General features: G+C 37.0%; 1 protein-coding gene across 4 annotated transcripts in view; it reads left to right on the forward strand.

The window, feature by feature from the left end:
* Positions 1-14,933, forward strand: part of LOC149065239 (apoptosis-resistant E3 ubiquitin protein ligase 1) — a 93,597-nt gene that overhangs the window by 25,407 nt on the left and 53,257 nt on the right. For all 4 annotated transcript variants that reach the window (XM_089254227.1, XM_089254226.1, XM_089254224.1 and 1 more), the window contains exon 8: positions 5,307-5,481. In XM_089254227.1, coding sequence (XP_089110353.1) covers positions 5,307-5,481 — 175 coding nt within the window. The remainder of the gene's footprint in view (positions 1-5,306; positions 5,482-14,933) is intronic.

Consider the following 14,933-nt stretch of genomic DNA (forward strand, 5'->3'; position numbering starts at 1 on the left):
ACCATTTTTTCTAGTGAGCCTTCTGTATGCATTATATGACCAAAGTAAGATAGTTTCATTTTAGTGACTGTTGTGCTTCTAGGCAATAGTCAGCCTTGACTTCTTTGATAACCGATTTTAGCTGTCCTTTTAGCTCTCCATGGAAACATCCTCTTCCATCACCAAAGTTCAAAGGAATTAATTATATTATTATTATTTTTTTACTTTCCATAGTGTCTAGCTCTCACATCCGTACATTAAGACAGGAAAGACCAATGCATTTATAACCCTAATTTTTGTTTTCATTGAGATATCTTTGTCTTTCGTTATTATATTGAGTTTTCTCATGGCTATTTTATGCAGAACTACTTGTCTTTTTATTTCTTCTGTGCATGTTCTCTCTTTTACAATTCTTGATCCTAGGAAATCAAATCTGTCCACAATCTCAAAACTTTTGCCATCTAGTTGAAAACTGAATATCTGCTGTAGTCATGATCTTTGTTTGTGTTTTTTTTTTTTGGTATTTAGATAAGAGTCCAAGCTTCTCACTTTCTGTTTTTACTCTTGATATAATATTCTTTAGGTCCTCTTCAGATTCTGCCATCAGAGTTGTGTCATCAGCATATCTAAGGTTGTTGATCACTTTACACTTTACCTCCAATTTTAACACCTTCCAATTCCTCTAAATCTGATGCTCTCATTATATATTCTCCATAGAGAGTAAATAAGCTTCGGGAAACAATGCATCCTTGCCGAACTCCTTTTTCAATTCCAAACCATTCAGCTAAGCCGTAGTTTGTTCTTACACTTGCCTCTTGATTAATATATGGATTTCTGATCAAGCAGACGATTAGGTGATTAGGCACTCCCATTGTTCCAAGAATATCCCAAAGCTTATCATGGTCAACACAGTGAAAGGCCTTTGTATAATCAATGAAACAAAAATATAACTTCTTTTGATGTTCTTTTGCTGCCTCCATTATCCATCTTATATTGGCAATTTGGTCTCTAGTTCCCCTATTTTTTCTGAAACCTGCTTGCTCTACTGCTAATTCTCTTTCCATAATGGTTTCGAGTCTTTTCTGAACAATTTTTAGCAGGAATCTTGCTGGCATGTAGAATTAGGGAGATTGTTCTGTAATTGGAGCATTCTCTAAGATCACTTTTTTTGTGAATGGGTGTGAATATAGATCTTTTCCAGTCTTTTGGGCACTCTATTTTCTCCCAGATTTGTTGACAGAGGGATGTTGGTGCATCTATAATATTTTCATATCTTTTTCAGAAGCTCTGCTGGAATATCGTCAATACCTGGAGCTTTGCAATTCTTTAGTTGATTTGTTGCCTATCTGACTTCGTCCTTTGTAACTGGTTGTTCATGAGTTCTATTTATTATCTTTCCATCTGATTTTTTATAAAGATTTTCTGTGTATTCTCTCCATCTGTTTACAATGTCTTTTTCAGAGTTCGAGACATTTTCATTCTTGTCTTTTATGATACTGAAACGTGGATTAAAATTGCCCATGATTTCAATAATCCTCCTGTAGAGGTCTCTTGTTCTCCCTATTTTATTGTCTTCTTCAATTCATCTGCATTTTGAATTAAGAAAAGTCTCTATCTTTCCTTGTCTGTCTTTGAAATTTTGCATTAAACTCCTTGTTTTCATTTACTTTTCCAGCAGCCTTAGCTATTCTTTTTTTCGGCAATTTAAAGAGCTTCTCTGACAGCCAGGGTGTCCTTTTGTTTTGTTAATGGAATATTTCTCTTGGCTTTTTCCTTTAGTGAATTTTTAATATCAGACCAGAGTTCTGGTTCTTTAGGGGGTCATTCAAGTATTATGTCAGCATTCATGGCTCAGGGGGTTTCGGATTTGCTGACTTTTGATGACAAGGGGGGAGGGGGGTTTGAAGGTTGCTTACTTCATCAACCACCCCTTTTTGAAGATGTGAAATATTCTAAGCTGCTGACAATCGGGGGGGGGGGGATCAAATATGGCTGAAAATCTGCTTACATAATTCTTGAATGGCCCCTTATCTACTAGATCAAGCTCATTAAAACAGTTTCTTGTTTAAATTCTATATTTCTCTGGTACATTATCTAACCTGTACCTAGCTGGTGCTTTTCAATATCATCCCATGGGAAAAAATTTGTTTACAGTTATCAAGACTTAGGATAATGCTATAAAAAATTTTCCGTCTAAAGCTTTTTTTTGCGTATTCTGAAACTAAGAATTAACCAACTTTTCCCCTGCTAGTTAGTTATCAGGCTGCAAGACTATTTAGGAGGCTAGAGTGCATTCTTTTTCCTTTGACAAACATTTCAGTACTTAATGTCATGATCAGTCCATAGTATTCGCTGTGATCCATATATGTGTAGAGATGCTTTTGACGTAACCTTACTATAGTGAAGGCAAACGTATGATGGAAAAAAATGCTTTCCTTCAGTTCTTTCTTGATCAGTGTCTTTCAGTTGACCAGATTCAAATTTCTTTTCCCGAGAGACTTTCTCAAGGGATCTATGAAACATATTGTGTGCATTTAAAAAAATATTGTAACTTGTGATAAACATTAAACAGCTCCATTGTAATGCCTTGCAATAGCCCAGAATAACAAAAATGCAGAATTTTAGCTCAAAAGAGAAAAAGTCCTGTTTTAGCATAGAATGAAAAAAAAATAAAAATGATTGAACATTTTTCAACCAATTATGTGGGAAAGAAAAAACAGTTGTCGCATTTTATCAATACCCTTTTAATCCTTCATCCCGTTTGACTAAACGGAGTGTATGGGCACGGTACTTGCAAACAAAACATTTTTAAGATGTATTTATCATTCGGTTATTGTTATCAGTAAAGCTCAGATTCATGTGACCTGAAAATTCAAAAACATGGCTTTATAATTTTCCCATTATTTCATATCTTCTTTTTCAGTTATTGTTTCTTATCTTATTGAGTGAAAAAATAAACAAAAACTCAGTTTACTTTTTAAATTAAAATTCACTTGCTATGTTCAAATGAAAGCCATGCCTACCTTATGCCGAATCACTGGTAATTGTTCAGCATAATAACCTGTTCTTTAGTACATTCTAGAATCGCCCTGAATTTTATGAGATGCAGTTTCAACGAGAAAATGTACCGGATGGAGCAAAAATTTGAAGAAAGCTCCCCCTCTTTAATTAAAGAACATTGATGGTTGTTTCTCAGGAATGAATTGTAATGTTGCTGCATATTAAATCAGTTCTGTGCCGGAACTTTCAACATCGTTAACAAAATATGAGTTGTATCCCATCTGACTTTATTCTTTTAAACTGAGCACAGTTTTTGTCTATCATCATTGGGCAATTTATTACCATTATAACTGCTTTCAGAGGTAAATAAGTTATGCCAATAGTATGTGTGTGTGTGTGTAATACTTAATGTACCTAATAGTTAGCGTGCGTATTTAGCATTGTGCATGAAGTTAGTTGTGCCATCTGTATTTTGAATTGTGAGCAAAGTGTAATGTTTGAATATTTGTATAGTTGTAGACGGGGCTGCAATTTTTGTTTTTGGTTTTGGTCATGGTTGTAGGATCTGTTGGAGACTTTTCAATGGGCAGATTGACTCACATTTGTGCCTGAAGCTGGGAAATGACTGAAAACCCACTTCAGGCAACCACCACTGCAGCACCTGTGGGATTCTAACCCAGGTTCTCATGATGTAAATCCTTCACTGTGCCCACATGATCACATAGCATCTACCATCGATGCTGAAAATGTTCTCCCCAAAGTACTGGAAAAAATTCTGTAACATTTTAGTCTGGGAACTCAACTTTAGATGATGCCAGAATTAAAAAAGGGAGCACTACCAAACTTGAGGAAGTGACAACTTTAGGGGAAAAAATTTTTTAAATGATTTTAACTTCAAAACAATGCAAAAATATTGTTATAGAGTTTTGGATTTTTACAGTGACTGGGTATGGGTAAAAACAAGTCTGTCCCTCCTAACAAAAATTCCTGTGTTAGGCATGATAAAAATGCATTGAATATGAAGATTTCGAGAATCTGGATGAATAACATCTTTAACAAGTGCTTAGCATTCAGAAACACAGCAAAAGGAACCTTCGGGAACAAAGTTGCTACACTGGGAATGCAAGTTTTTTTTTTAAAAAAAAAGAAAGGAAAGAATTCATTGTAAATGCATACTATATCTCTGAAGAAAATGTCCACAGATTAAAATTTTCGGTAATACAAGAAGACCAAAAAAAATTATCTATTGCAGAAAAAATTCCTAAAATATGACAGATCACTCAAAAATGTGTGAAATATGACAGATCACTCAAAAATGTGTGAAATATGACTAATAGCTCGAACCTGCTCAAAATATGACTTGTCATAAAAATCCAAGCACTGGTTATCAGAAACAGAGTCCTGATGTGCTTTCATTAAGCGGCGGGGACTGCTCCACAGAATTGCTCCTCTTCCTTATATGTAAATATAAGGCAGAGGAGCAATTTTTAAAAAAATAAGCTGCTCAGAAAAATAGAAGGAGAAAGGTCTAACAAAAATGAAGCATATATTGTAATTTCTTGGGTATTAAAAAAGTTGAAGTCCTCGCACCAATAAAACCAAAATCCAATTCAAACCAAAAAAGTATAAAATATGGTTTTTTAGCAAATGGGGTTGCAAACATCTGAATTTATTATCCATCTGCTGCTGATAGACTGCTCCGTACTATGTGCAGCTTTCTTCCTTAGAAGTTGTAATAAAATAAAATTAATATTTAAAAAAAATAATTTTTCAGCAGGATCAGGTGGCAGTTCGTCATTTTTTTATGGAAGCAAATGCGACAAAAAAATCTCTCATTTCTTAAGATGGTGAGGGTACAGATAACTGCATGTACAGATTATATACCACTGCAGATTATAGGATGACTTTTCTCCTCCAAAGTAGCAAAGTTTGCACGTCAAGATTGTAGGCCGGAAATTTCTGTAATCTTGATTCAAAATGTGAAACAACTAGATGCAAAGCTTTACTTAGTCAGCCAGATTTCTTTTCCCTTCTTTGTTGCATCCCTGCATTCATGACTGGTATAAGTAATATATTAAATAGTTTGCTGTGTCTGGGGTTCACAACTGTTGACCTGCAAGCAAAATGAAATGCACCCCTTTTAAGGGGTTCTATTCTGCCTACGAAAACCTTCTGAAAGAAGAATATCAATGTTGTCCACAAAAAAGGAATTTTACTGCATATTATTCATTATGTTTAATTCTAAATCTGAGAGACACTACTGCTTGAATTGTTTTATGTATGATTATTTCTCAGCAATCTCATTACCAAATCATAATTTTTTTCAGATTAGAGACCCCAAGGAACAAAACATACTTAATGTACACAAGTGGCAGGACTTTCCCATTCTTTCACGAAAAGCTCTGTTACTCGAGTTACCAAAAAATGGGATTTATCATGTGATTGTGAAATACAAAGACAAAGTTGTGCAGAATGGAGATTTCTATGTCATTGTGCTTAATCGTATGTATATTATCATATAAATTTATTCATAGTTGAATCATTTTATGGTAAAACCAAATACAATATATGTTGCAACCAAAGCCTAAAATCAACAAAGCCTGAATATTTTTGTGATAATTATGGTTAGCTATGGCCAGGGTTGGCAAAAACCTGGGTTTTTATAAAAAAAAGCCCCAACTCACTGGGCTTTTTCGGGTTTTTTCAGGGCTTTTGATATTGAAGTATAAGGAAAAAAATTTGTATATGCTGTAAATAAATATATTAAACTGGGTAATTTATGGCAATCATTATGTATATAAGTATATTACACTGCTGGCCACCCAAATTGCAACACCAAGAAAGACAAGAGATATCGCAACAATATTTATTTTGTAGATAACATGTTGACCAAGCATCAAATGATTAAATTTATAGACTTCTGTGAAGTGTGGTTCCTGCCAAAATCAGTAGCCAGAGTAGCCGCCATTGTTGGAGATCACCGCTGCCACACGCCTCGGCATTGATTCAAAGAGACTTTGGATGTGTTCTTGGGGTACAGCAGACCAAGCAGCTTCCACGCGTTGCCAAAGTTGATCTGGTGTGGCAGCTGGGGATGTAATCTGGGTCAATCGTTGAGCAACCATGGACCACATGTTTTCTATCGGCGAAAGAGCGAGCTGGCCAGGGAAGCAATTCAATCTGGCGATTGACGAAGAACCTTTGGACAATGCGTGCCACGTGTGGTCGCGCATTATCCTGTTGAAATATGGCTGTGGGCAAGCCCTGAAGGTAAGGAAGGACAACTGGCTCCAACACCTCGGAGATGTAGCGCTGGCTTTTTAAAGTACCGGCAATGCGTACTAGAGGAGTGTGAGAGTGATATCCAATACTGCCCCATACCATAATACCCGGTGCAGGACCAGTGTAGCGGTGCATAACGCAGCTGTTCAGCATCCTCTCTCCACGGTGTCTCCAGACTCGAATCCGACCATCGTGGTGTTGCAGACAGAAGCGTGACTCGTCAGTAAAGACAATTTCATTCCATTGTGCCGTCCACATCCTTCTTTCATCGCACCATTGGCGGCAGAGACGTCTGTGGTTCTGCGTCAAGGGTAGACGAAGCAATGGACGTCTTGCGGACAGACCACTCTGCTGTAAACGGCGTCGAATGGTACGCGCAGACACTGGATGATGCGGTACAGACTGAATGTGCTGTGCTATGGTTCGTGATGTGGCTGAGCGATCCGTCACTGCCATACGCACAATACGCCTGTCATCACGTGAAGTGGTGCACTGAGGTGGATGCGATCGAACACGTCGGTCCGTCGTACCCTCCTGCATCCAACGATCACATATCCGCATTACAGTTGTTTGGTTTCGTCCAACACGACTACCGATTTCCCTGAAAGATAATCCACAATCTCGGTAGGCCACTATCCTTCCTCTGTCGAACTCGGATACTTGATCAAAAGATGATCGCTGTTTTCTACGAGGCATAATTGATCGTTTTTTTGAAAAAACCACAAGAAAAACACAATTGCCGTACTTCAAATCTCCAAGCCTTAAATAGCGCTTTGAAGTGGCACCACAGGCGCGCGTGATGTGCGTCGGCGCTGAAATTCTAATCATTTGCATATCTCACCTCCGCTAATGCATGTTGTAAATTTCATATTATTTGCATGCTTCCTTCAGGGTGTTGCATTTACAGTGGCCAGCAGTGTAATAATAATCAGAACAGAACATTAAATCAGTATTGATAAAAATTTTAGCTGGTTTCATGTGTGCTTAAAGCATAACCAGAGTTCAAACACCTAGTGGAGAAACACTGTTTCCAAATAATAAGTAGTAAAGAATTTATTAGAACTATGGTTAAAAAAACAAAAATCCTAACAAATTATTTAAGCAACTAAATTCTGAAACAGATCAATCTGACTGGACTGAATAATGGATGTTTTCCCTCCTGGATACAGCATTTCACCATTTCTTTCTGCTGCTTAGCTAGACAAGTGTTTTTGTTACTTTATGTGTATAAACTGTCCAAGTTCTAAAATTTTACTTTGAGAGAAGTGTAAGTTTCAGTGGTAAAATTTAGTCAGCTATGCAAGGACTGAAGGTTCTGGAAGAAAACAGTCCATTGAATGGACTATGGTGAATAAAACTGATAACAAATGGCAAGTGACTTATGTAAGTTTTTGCAATACCATAGTTAGTGCAAAAGTGGAAAGAATCCGTGCTCATGTGAATAAATGCAAGAAAATCGGAAGTTCATTCCTTGTTTTCATGTTCATCAAACACTGATGATAATGAGCCTTCATGCAGTGAAGAGACATCTACTTCATTAAAAAGAGAGCAACCTCTTGAAGATGATGTTTCTACATGTGGAAGTTCAAATATTATTGTGGATGCTGGAACATATCAAAAACCAAAGGCCAATGGAACAATTTATTGTTAAAACAAGTGACTGCCAGAGGTTAGTTCTTGAAAAGTATCCAAATTTATTTATGCTAATAATATACCTTTTAACATAGCCGACAGTGATGCATTTAGAGAAATGGTTAATGCTTTGCATCCGGGTTATATCCCTCCTAATAGGAAGAAATTAGATGGATCATTATTAGAGAAGGCAGATAAAACTGTCAATATGCTAATGGCAGAGAAATTGAAAAATTCAACTATCACTCTGATGTTGGATGGTTTGTCAAATGCAAATGCTGACTCTATCATCGCAGTGAGTATCCACACTGGCTAGAACACCCACTTAATAGATACTGTAGAATGTGGCTCACACAAGAAAACAGCAGAATTCTGTGCAGAAATAGCTGAAAGGACTACTATCAAGCAAGAGTATAATAGTGTTTTTGCTGATTTTTGAATAACAAGAACAAAATGAAAAAAATTTGTGACATAATTGTTCAAAACCATCCACATGTCCTTGCTTTTGGCTGTTCAGCCCATTTTATGAATCTTCATTCATCCATAATTACCAAAAATACATAGAAATATCCATTGAACATAAGGAAATTGAAAAAAGTATATTGATGTTTTAGATAGCATAGGATTAAGAGAATGTGTCAAATTTCAAGTGAAGTTATCAAGTATTGTAAAGCCCTAGAGATAATTTACAAAGAGATAGCTGTACTCTTGGACAGACAGTAGAAATATGCCTAGATGTATTGGAAAGTAAAGAACTATCTTAGTATAAGGAGTGTGTTACACATCGCTTTGAAAAAGCACTAACTCCATTTCCTTTCTTTGCAAATACAGGGCTCGGCACGGGTCACTTTTTTAGAAACTGGTCACTTTTATTACGTATTTTCAGGCCCAGGTCACTTTTTCCACTTTTTTAGCAAAAAAACCTCGGTCTTGCGCGCTTTTCTGCTGTCAGTGTTTTTCTTTTCTTCAAGGAGGAACTTTACCTGTTCAATATCGCTAATTTTCTCCCTCCCTTCATTGAACTACGATCGAAGGCATCTTCCCGGGAGCATACCGTGTGACGTCAGCATAACTTGATTTCAAGGCGCTTGGAAAAAGAAAGCTCCTTGGTTAAAGAATCGTAATTTTATGGAAAAGCCGGTCGGAAAAAAAACTAGCATAAAAGGCGTACTTACAACAAAGAATTTTTCCCCCCATACTACCATTCTTTCTTATTTCCCCACGTGCTCACTCGTTCTTTCATTTTCATCTTATTTTAAAATTAATCCTTTATTTTGTTTTGAAAAATTTTAGTCCTAAGGGCCGAATACCTTTCTTGGAGCATCGAGCAAGTTACATTTGTTGTTTATTCTATCGTTACTTTTGTTAATTTTTTTAAATGTTATTTGAAATGACGATTAGAGAGCCCGTGCAGAAACTAACTTACGCGCAGCGGGAGAATACCAAAGTGCGTATTAAAGACGCGTATTATTAATACGTATTAAGCGTATTAATACGCTTTGGAGAATACTCTTGTAGCTGGCCAAGGTTAAAGAAGCTCGCATGTATTTTGAATTTACTTACAATAAAAAAAAAATCATCCGATTGAAAATCGCGATCTATCTAGAAATAAAATTCGTACTATTTTTCTAACTGGATTTAAATCTCAGCAAGAAACCGTAGCCCCAGATATGATCGAAAGGAGAACTATTTATGAAAAGATCACAGAATCCTGCAATTCAACATTTAGTTTAACACAAGGGTTTCCAAAGCAGATGAAAATTTGTCATCAGGCTGATAAAAACTCAGTTAACGTGCATGCGAGCCGTAACTAGAGGCGGATTTAACGATGGGCACACCGAGCGCGCCTTTGGCCCCTACTTCACATTTTTTTCCTAATTTAAAGGGCCTAATATTAATTTTTTTTATGCCCGGGCCGTAACTTAATTTAGAGCATCTTCACGATACTGATTGTTGACTTAATATTGTTGGATTGTTTTCCTTTTTTTTTTCCCTCTCCATGCACGTGCGGGAACCGGTTGTTCCGACACTGTATGCAAATCGGCGGCGGCGTACCCTCACGGGAGCACGGATATATAGACTGGTTTTTTCTCTATAGGTGAGATGTCTGTTTTTTCCGCATAGATGTATGTCGGGATTCGATTTGTTTCTCCCTTTTGATTGCCGGCCGTATTTTTGATGAACGAAAATGATCTTGTTTTTTGTTTTTGCAACTTTTATGGAAAAAGAGTTCAAAATGAACTTCTGATCATTGTTTTTCTTCAGCTCAGTCGGTACGCTCTGCCCCCCAACAAATATCGACATCTTGCGCGCCATTCTTGATGTGTAAAAAAATCTTATTTTTAGACCTCGGAAGTTATTAAAACGTTTGTCTCGAGTCTGTTATGACCGCAATAGGAGAGGGCGGGGGTCTGGTTCCACGGGTGTTGAACGAGGAAAGGCGCCGAGTTTACTCATTTTCTGTTAAAAAGAGTGGATGCCGGCCCCGAGCGATAGTAAATTTTCGTTCGCACTTGCGATCCGGATTGCTACATACCGTGATCAGATCCAAAAGTGGGGATGGGGGGCAATGCCTTGGGTGGCGTTTTTGATGGGATGGTATATTTAAGAAAAGGCAATAAAAATTCCTTTACAAAATTATCGAATTTCACAGTCAAGGGGCAGTAAAATTACGTTTCCCCTCCATAAAAAACAATTGTATTACGGCCATGGTAAATCGGGTGTCCCGGATGGGGGCGAATTCACTATTTTTGTTCGTTGAAAGTTACGAGAGGAGTCAGCGCTAACGTGGCAACTTGGTTTCGCGCTAAAATAGGTAGCCCTGACAGCAGCATCCATAAACTCTGTATCAACCGCATTTATAAGCCCCGTATTTTGTTGATTCGATTTTTGTGTTCATTTCATCCTAATTTTCCGTATTTCCCGATATATTTCTATCGATTTTCGCATATTAGGTTAATTCATATTATAAATTATATATATTTTTTGTAATTTTTTATGTGCCCTTTGTCAGCCATCTTGAATTGACTACCGCAAAACGGCGATTCCTTGGCTCGAAAAAAAGTCGCCACGTTGGTGCTTACAAGGTTCATGGGAAATTTACCGGGGAAGGCCGCTGAGTCTTTTTTTCTGTTAAAAATTACGGGGGGTGGGGGGAGGCCAAAATTATACTGTTTCCAGGGGTAGGAACACCGCGCCAAAATTAACATCTTGCGCCATCCTGCTCCAATAGTGTTTTCGTATTTTTCTGCGCCAAATAGCTAATTTTGCTTCGTATGTCCAGAATTTCTTAAAGGACGCCAAAATTTTTTTGTTCCTGCTTACCGTGAAACGATTCTTTCTAAGAGCGTGTTTTATATATATTCCACTGTACGCCTTATTTAAACTATCGGCTTTTCCATCGTGAAACCCCGATAATATCCGTGATTGTGCAACTGAAGATAGTTTGCAATGGTCTTTCAGCTTTAAAGTGCGCCGCTGTGGTGGTCGAGTGATCGTAATGACGGACTCGCATCGCGGGGACCCGGGTTCGAGCCCCATCGTCACCACAGTGGTGGTCGGCTGAAGTTGGTTTTCTGTGGTTCCCAACTTCAAGGCGCAAATGCGAGCCGATCTCCCCGTTAAAAAGTCTCGCCACAGAGAGCGACTATCCTACAAACAGTATAAATATTCAATCATTACACTACACTCACTTCACTTCTGAGATATAGATGGCAGCACTAAAAAATCATACACAACACTAAATACGCACTCAGACTGTTAGGTACACATACTTACACTTCCGGCACAACTCACTAGGTAGTAAATTGCCCATGGCGATAGACCTGAGTTGTGCTCGGCTTCAAAAAAAAAAAAAAAAAAAACTTAAAAGTGCAAATGCGAGTCAGTTGCCGTTTAAAAAAAAGTCGCCACTGGAAGCAGCAGAAATTACTGTAGTCGATCGTCATTGCGTCAAATCCAGATGTTTCGTGAAAAAAATTTCCATTCCGGAAGTAAAAAGTGTGTTTTCGCCGAATTACGAATGTTAATTTAGAAACTTTGCCGAATAACGAGTGTCAGATCGCTAATCTCGCCAAATAATGCGTACTTAATCGCCAAACGTCGTGTTGATTCTTCCGAAATTCTCCCCCATTTTGCAACAATTTCTTTCCGAGTATAAAAAACTTATAGAAAATTTTTTGCTCATTTGAAGTGCTGCTGTTCAAGACAGCAAATAGTGCCCTCAGTAAGCAAAAATCATCTTAAATAGACTGGTGTGAAAAATTTTATGACAGCCGCTCTTTCAAACAAGGTGTCAAAAACCTGAGACACCAAAAACAAAAAACAAGCTGATGAAAAGATTTTTGATAACAAAAGACAGTGCAGTTTTATTTTGAAAAGGGATGAGGGTTAACGAAAATATTCTTGTTAATTTCCCTGCTCCAATAAATATCTGCTCCAAATCCTATATTTTGCTGCTCCAAAACTGATCCGAATCCTATATTTTGCTGTTCCAAATCCTGAATTTGCTGCTCCAAAACTGCTCAGAATCCTGAATTTTGCTGCTTCAAAGCTGCTCCAAAATGGACTTTGTCACTTCCCACCCCTGTGTTTCTGGGTAAAGGAGTAAATGTGTTTTGTTTTTTTTTTGCAGGGGTGTATGTTGTGTGTAAAAAAAGGGAAAATATATATTTTTACAAATTTCAAAACTGGTTTATTTTTTTCCTCACCCAAGGACAGTATTATTTTGGTGCCCCCGCCTGTAAAATAGTACTCGCCCACTTTTCCCAGTCCAGCCATAGGTGGAGATACTTTAAGGTCTTAGGGGTGTGGCACGATGACAATTGCTATACATCATATATATATGTATACATCAGTAGGCTCTGCCATTGACGCTGGGGGGGGAGGGTGGATTGCCCCTCCCTCAACATATAATAATTAAAATAATTTAGTTAATTTAATAATTTAAATATTTTATTCAATTTAATAATTTAAATATTTTATTCAATTTAATAATTTAAATATTTTATTCAATTTAATAATTTAAATATTTTATTCAATTTAGTAATTTAAATATTTTATTCAATTTAATAATTTAAATATTTTATTCAATTTAATAATTTAAATATTTTATAATTCAGTAATTTAAGTAATTTTTTAATTTAATAATTTAAAATGTTAAAAATTTAATTTTATGGTTTTTAATCATTAAGTAAATTTCTTAAAATTTGTTGGAACATATTATACAAACCTAGGTATGTAAATCAAATTTGTACTAGTTAAAAAAAGTTTGAGTACATTTTGTATACTGTCATTCATAGCATAACATGAATGAAAAATCCACTGGAATGTAGATGGGACAAATTCTCTCATCAAATTTTGTGTTATTTCATTTTTTTCCCTTCTTTGAATGTGAAAACTTTTTCCCGTTTTGAAGTTTTTACTGCTTAAATTGATTTTAAGATGGGTTGTGGAAAGCAACATGGGGGAAGGCATTGCTGCTGTTACTTAAAAAGGATGTAATGTAGTTATTCTCTCACACATAGTTGTTGATAAATTTGATAAGTTATTCAAAACTTTTCTGGTTAGCAGAATGCGTTTGAGTTTGATTTAATTATTTCTATCTATTATGTAAAAAAAGCAATTTCAATGAGTTCTATTGAAATGCAAAGTTAAAACTAAATTCAATTCATTCAATTTGGTAATAAAAATTCATTGTCCATTTGGTCTCTCTCTCTAAAAATATTTCGGTCACTAATACAAATACAAATACAACGCCACAACAGGCGAAATGCCCAACGAGGTGGCTGATAAAAAGATGCCCATAAAAATATGGATGTCATATGTTTCAAAAATACAGCAACCCCATTAAAAATGCAATTAACACAAATTATAAACAATATATACACATGATAAAATATTATACAATGCCCATAAAGAATACTTATGGTTGTCTTATTCTAAGAATGGATAGCTTCTCGATTTACCCCAACATGTTTATCGTATTTCTTTTTAAACGTGTCAATTGTGTTACAATTTACTACCTCCGGGGGTAAGCTATTCCATTTATTAACAACCCTATTAGAGAAAAATTCCCTGCGACACCATAACCTTGCATTGTCCCTCACCAATCGATACTGGTGTCCCCTTGTAAAAGCGGTTGATTGGCGGTGTACTAAAAGTTCATGGTCCATCCTATCCATCCCATTGAAAATTTTGAACACTTCGATCATATCTCCTCGACACCTGCGTTCATCCAATGTAAACATATTCAAAAAATGAAGTCTCTCTTCATAACTCAAGCCCTGTGTGCCAATAAGGACACGCGTAGCTCTTCTCTGCACCCCTTCAATCAAGTCTATGTCCCTCTGTAGGTATGGTCTCCAAAACCTTACCGCATACTCCAGTCCAGGACGAACTAAGCGTCGAAAAAGCGGAGGAATGACTTTAGGAGAACGCGAAGAGACCTTTTTGAAAATGAGACCAAGCATTCTATTCGCTTTTTTGACAACCGCTGAACAATGTTCAGAAAACTTAAGTCGCTTGTCAATGAGAATTCCCAAATCGGTGACTCTAGTTGCATCCGGGATAGTGACACCATTCAACTCGTAAGAGAACCGTGGGTTGTTCGAACCAAAATGAGCGACCATGCACTTATCTACGCTAAACGTCATGCTCCATTCATTTGCCCATGCTGCAATCTTGTCTAAGTTGGTCTGGAGCAACTCCCTATCGCTTTCATTCCCGATTACCCCCATTAGCTTCACATCATCTGCGAATTTGCTAGTAATTCCATCGATACCCTGATCGAGTTTGTCGATAAAAAGTGAAAAAAGTATGGGGCCAAGGACACTTCCCTGAGGAACTCCACTTGTGACGTCTGTCCAACCAGAGAATTCCCCGTTCACCATAACTCGTTGCGACCTATCTCTTAACCACGATTCTATCCAATTCAGCAAGTTGCCCCCTATTCCAATCTCGTGTAAACGCTTCAAGAGTTTGCCATGTTGGACCCGATCGAATGCCTTCTGGAAATCAAGGTAAACAACGTCGACATTTTT

Source organism: Pholcus phalangioides, unplaced genomic scaffold (assembly GCF_987345545.1).
Source record: "Pholcus phalangioides strain wild (caught in Gottingen) unplaced genomic scaffold, Ppha-v1.0 ptg000040l_1, whole genome shotgun sequence".
Taxonomy (NCBI): Eukaryota; Metazoa; Arthropoda; class Arachnida; order Araneae; family Pholcidae; genus Pholcus; species Pholcus phalangioides.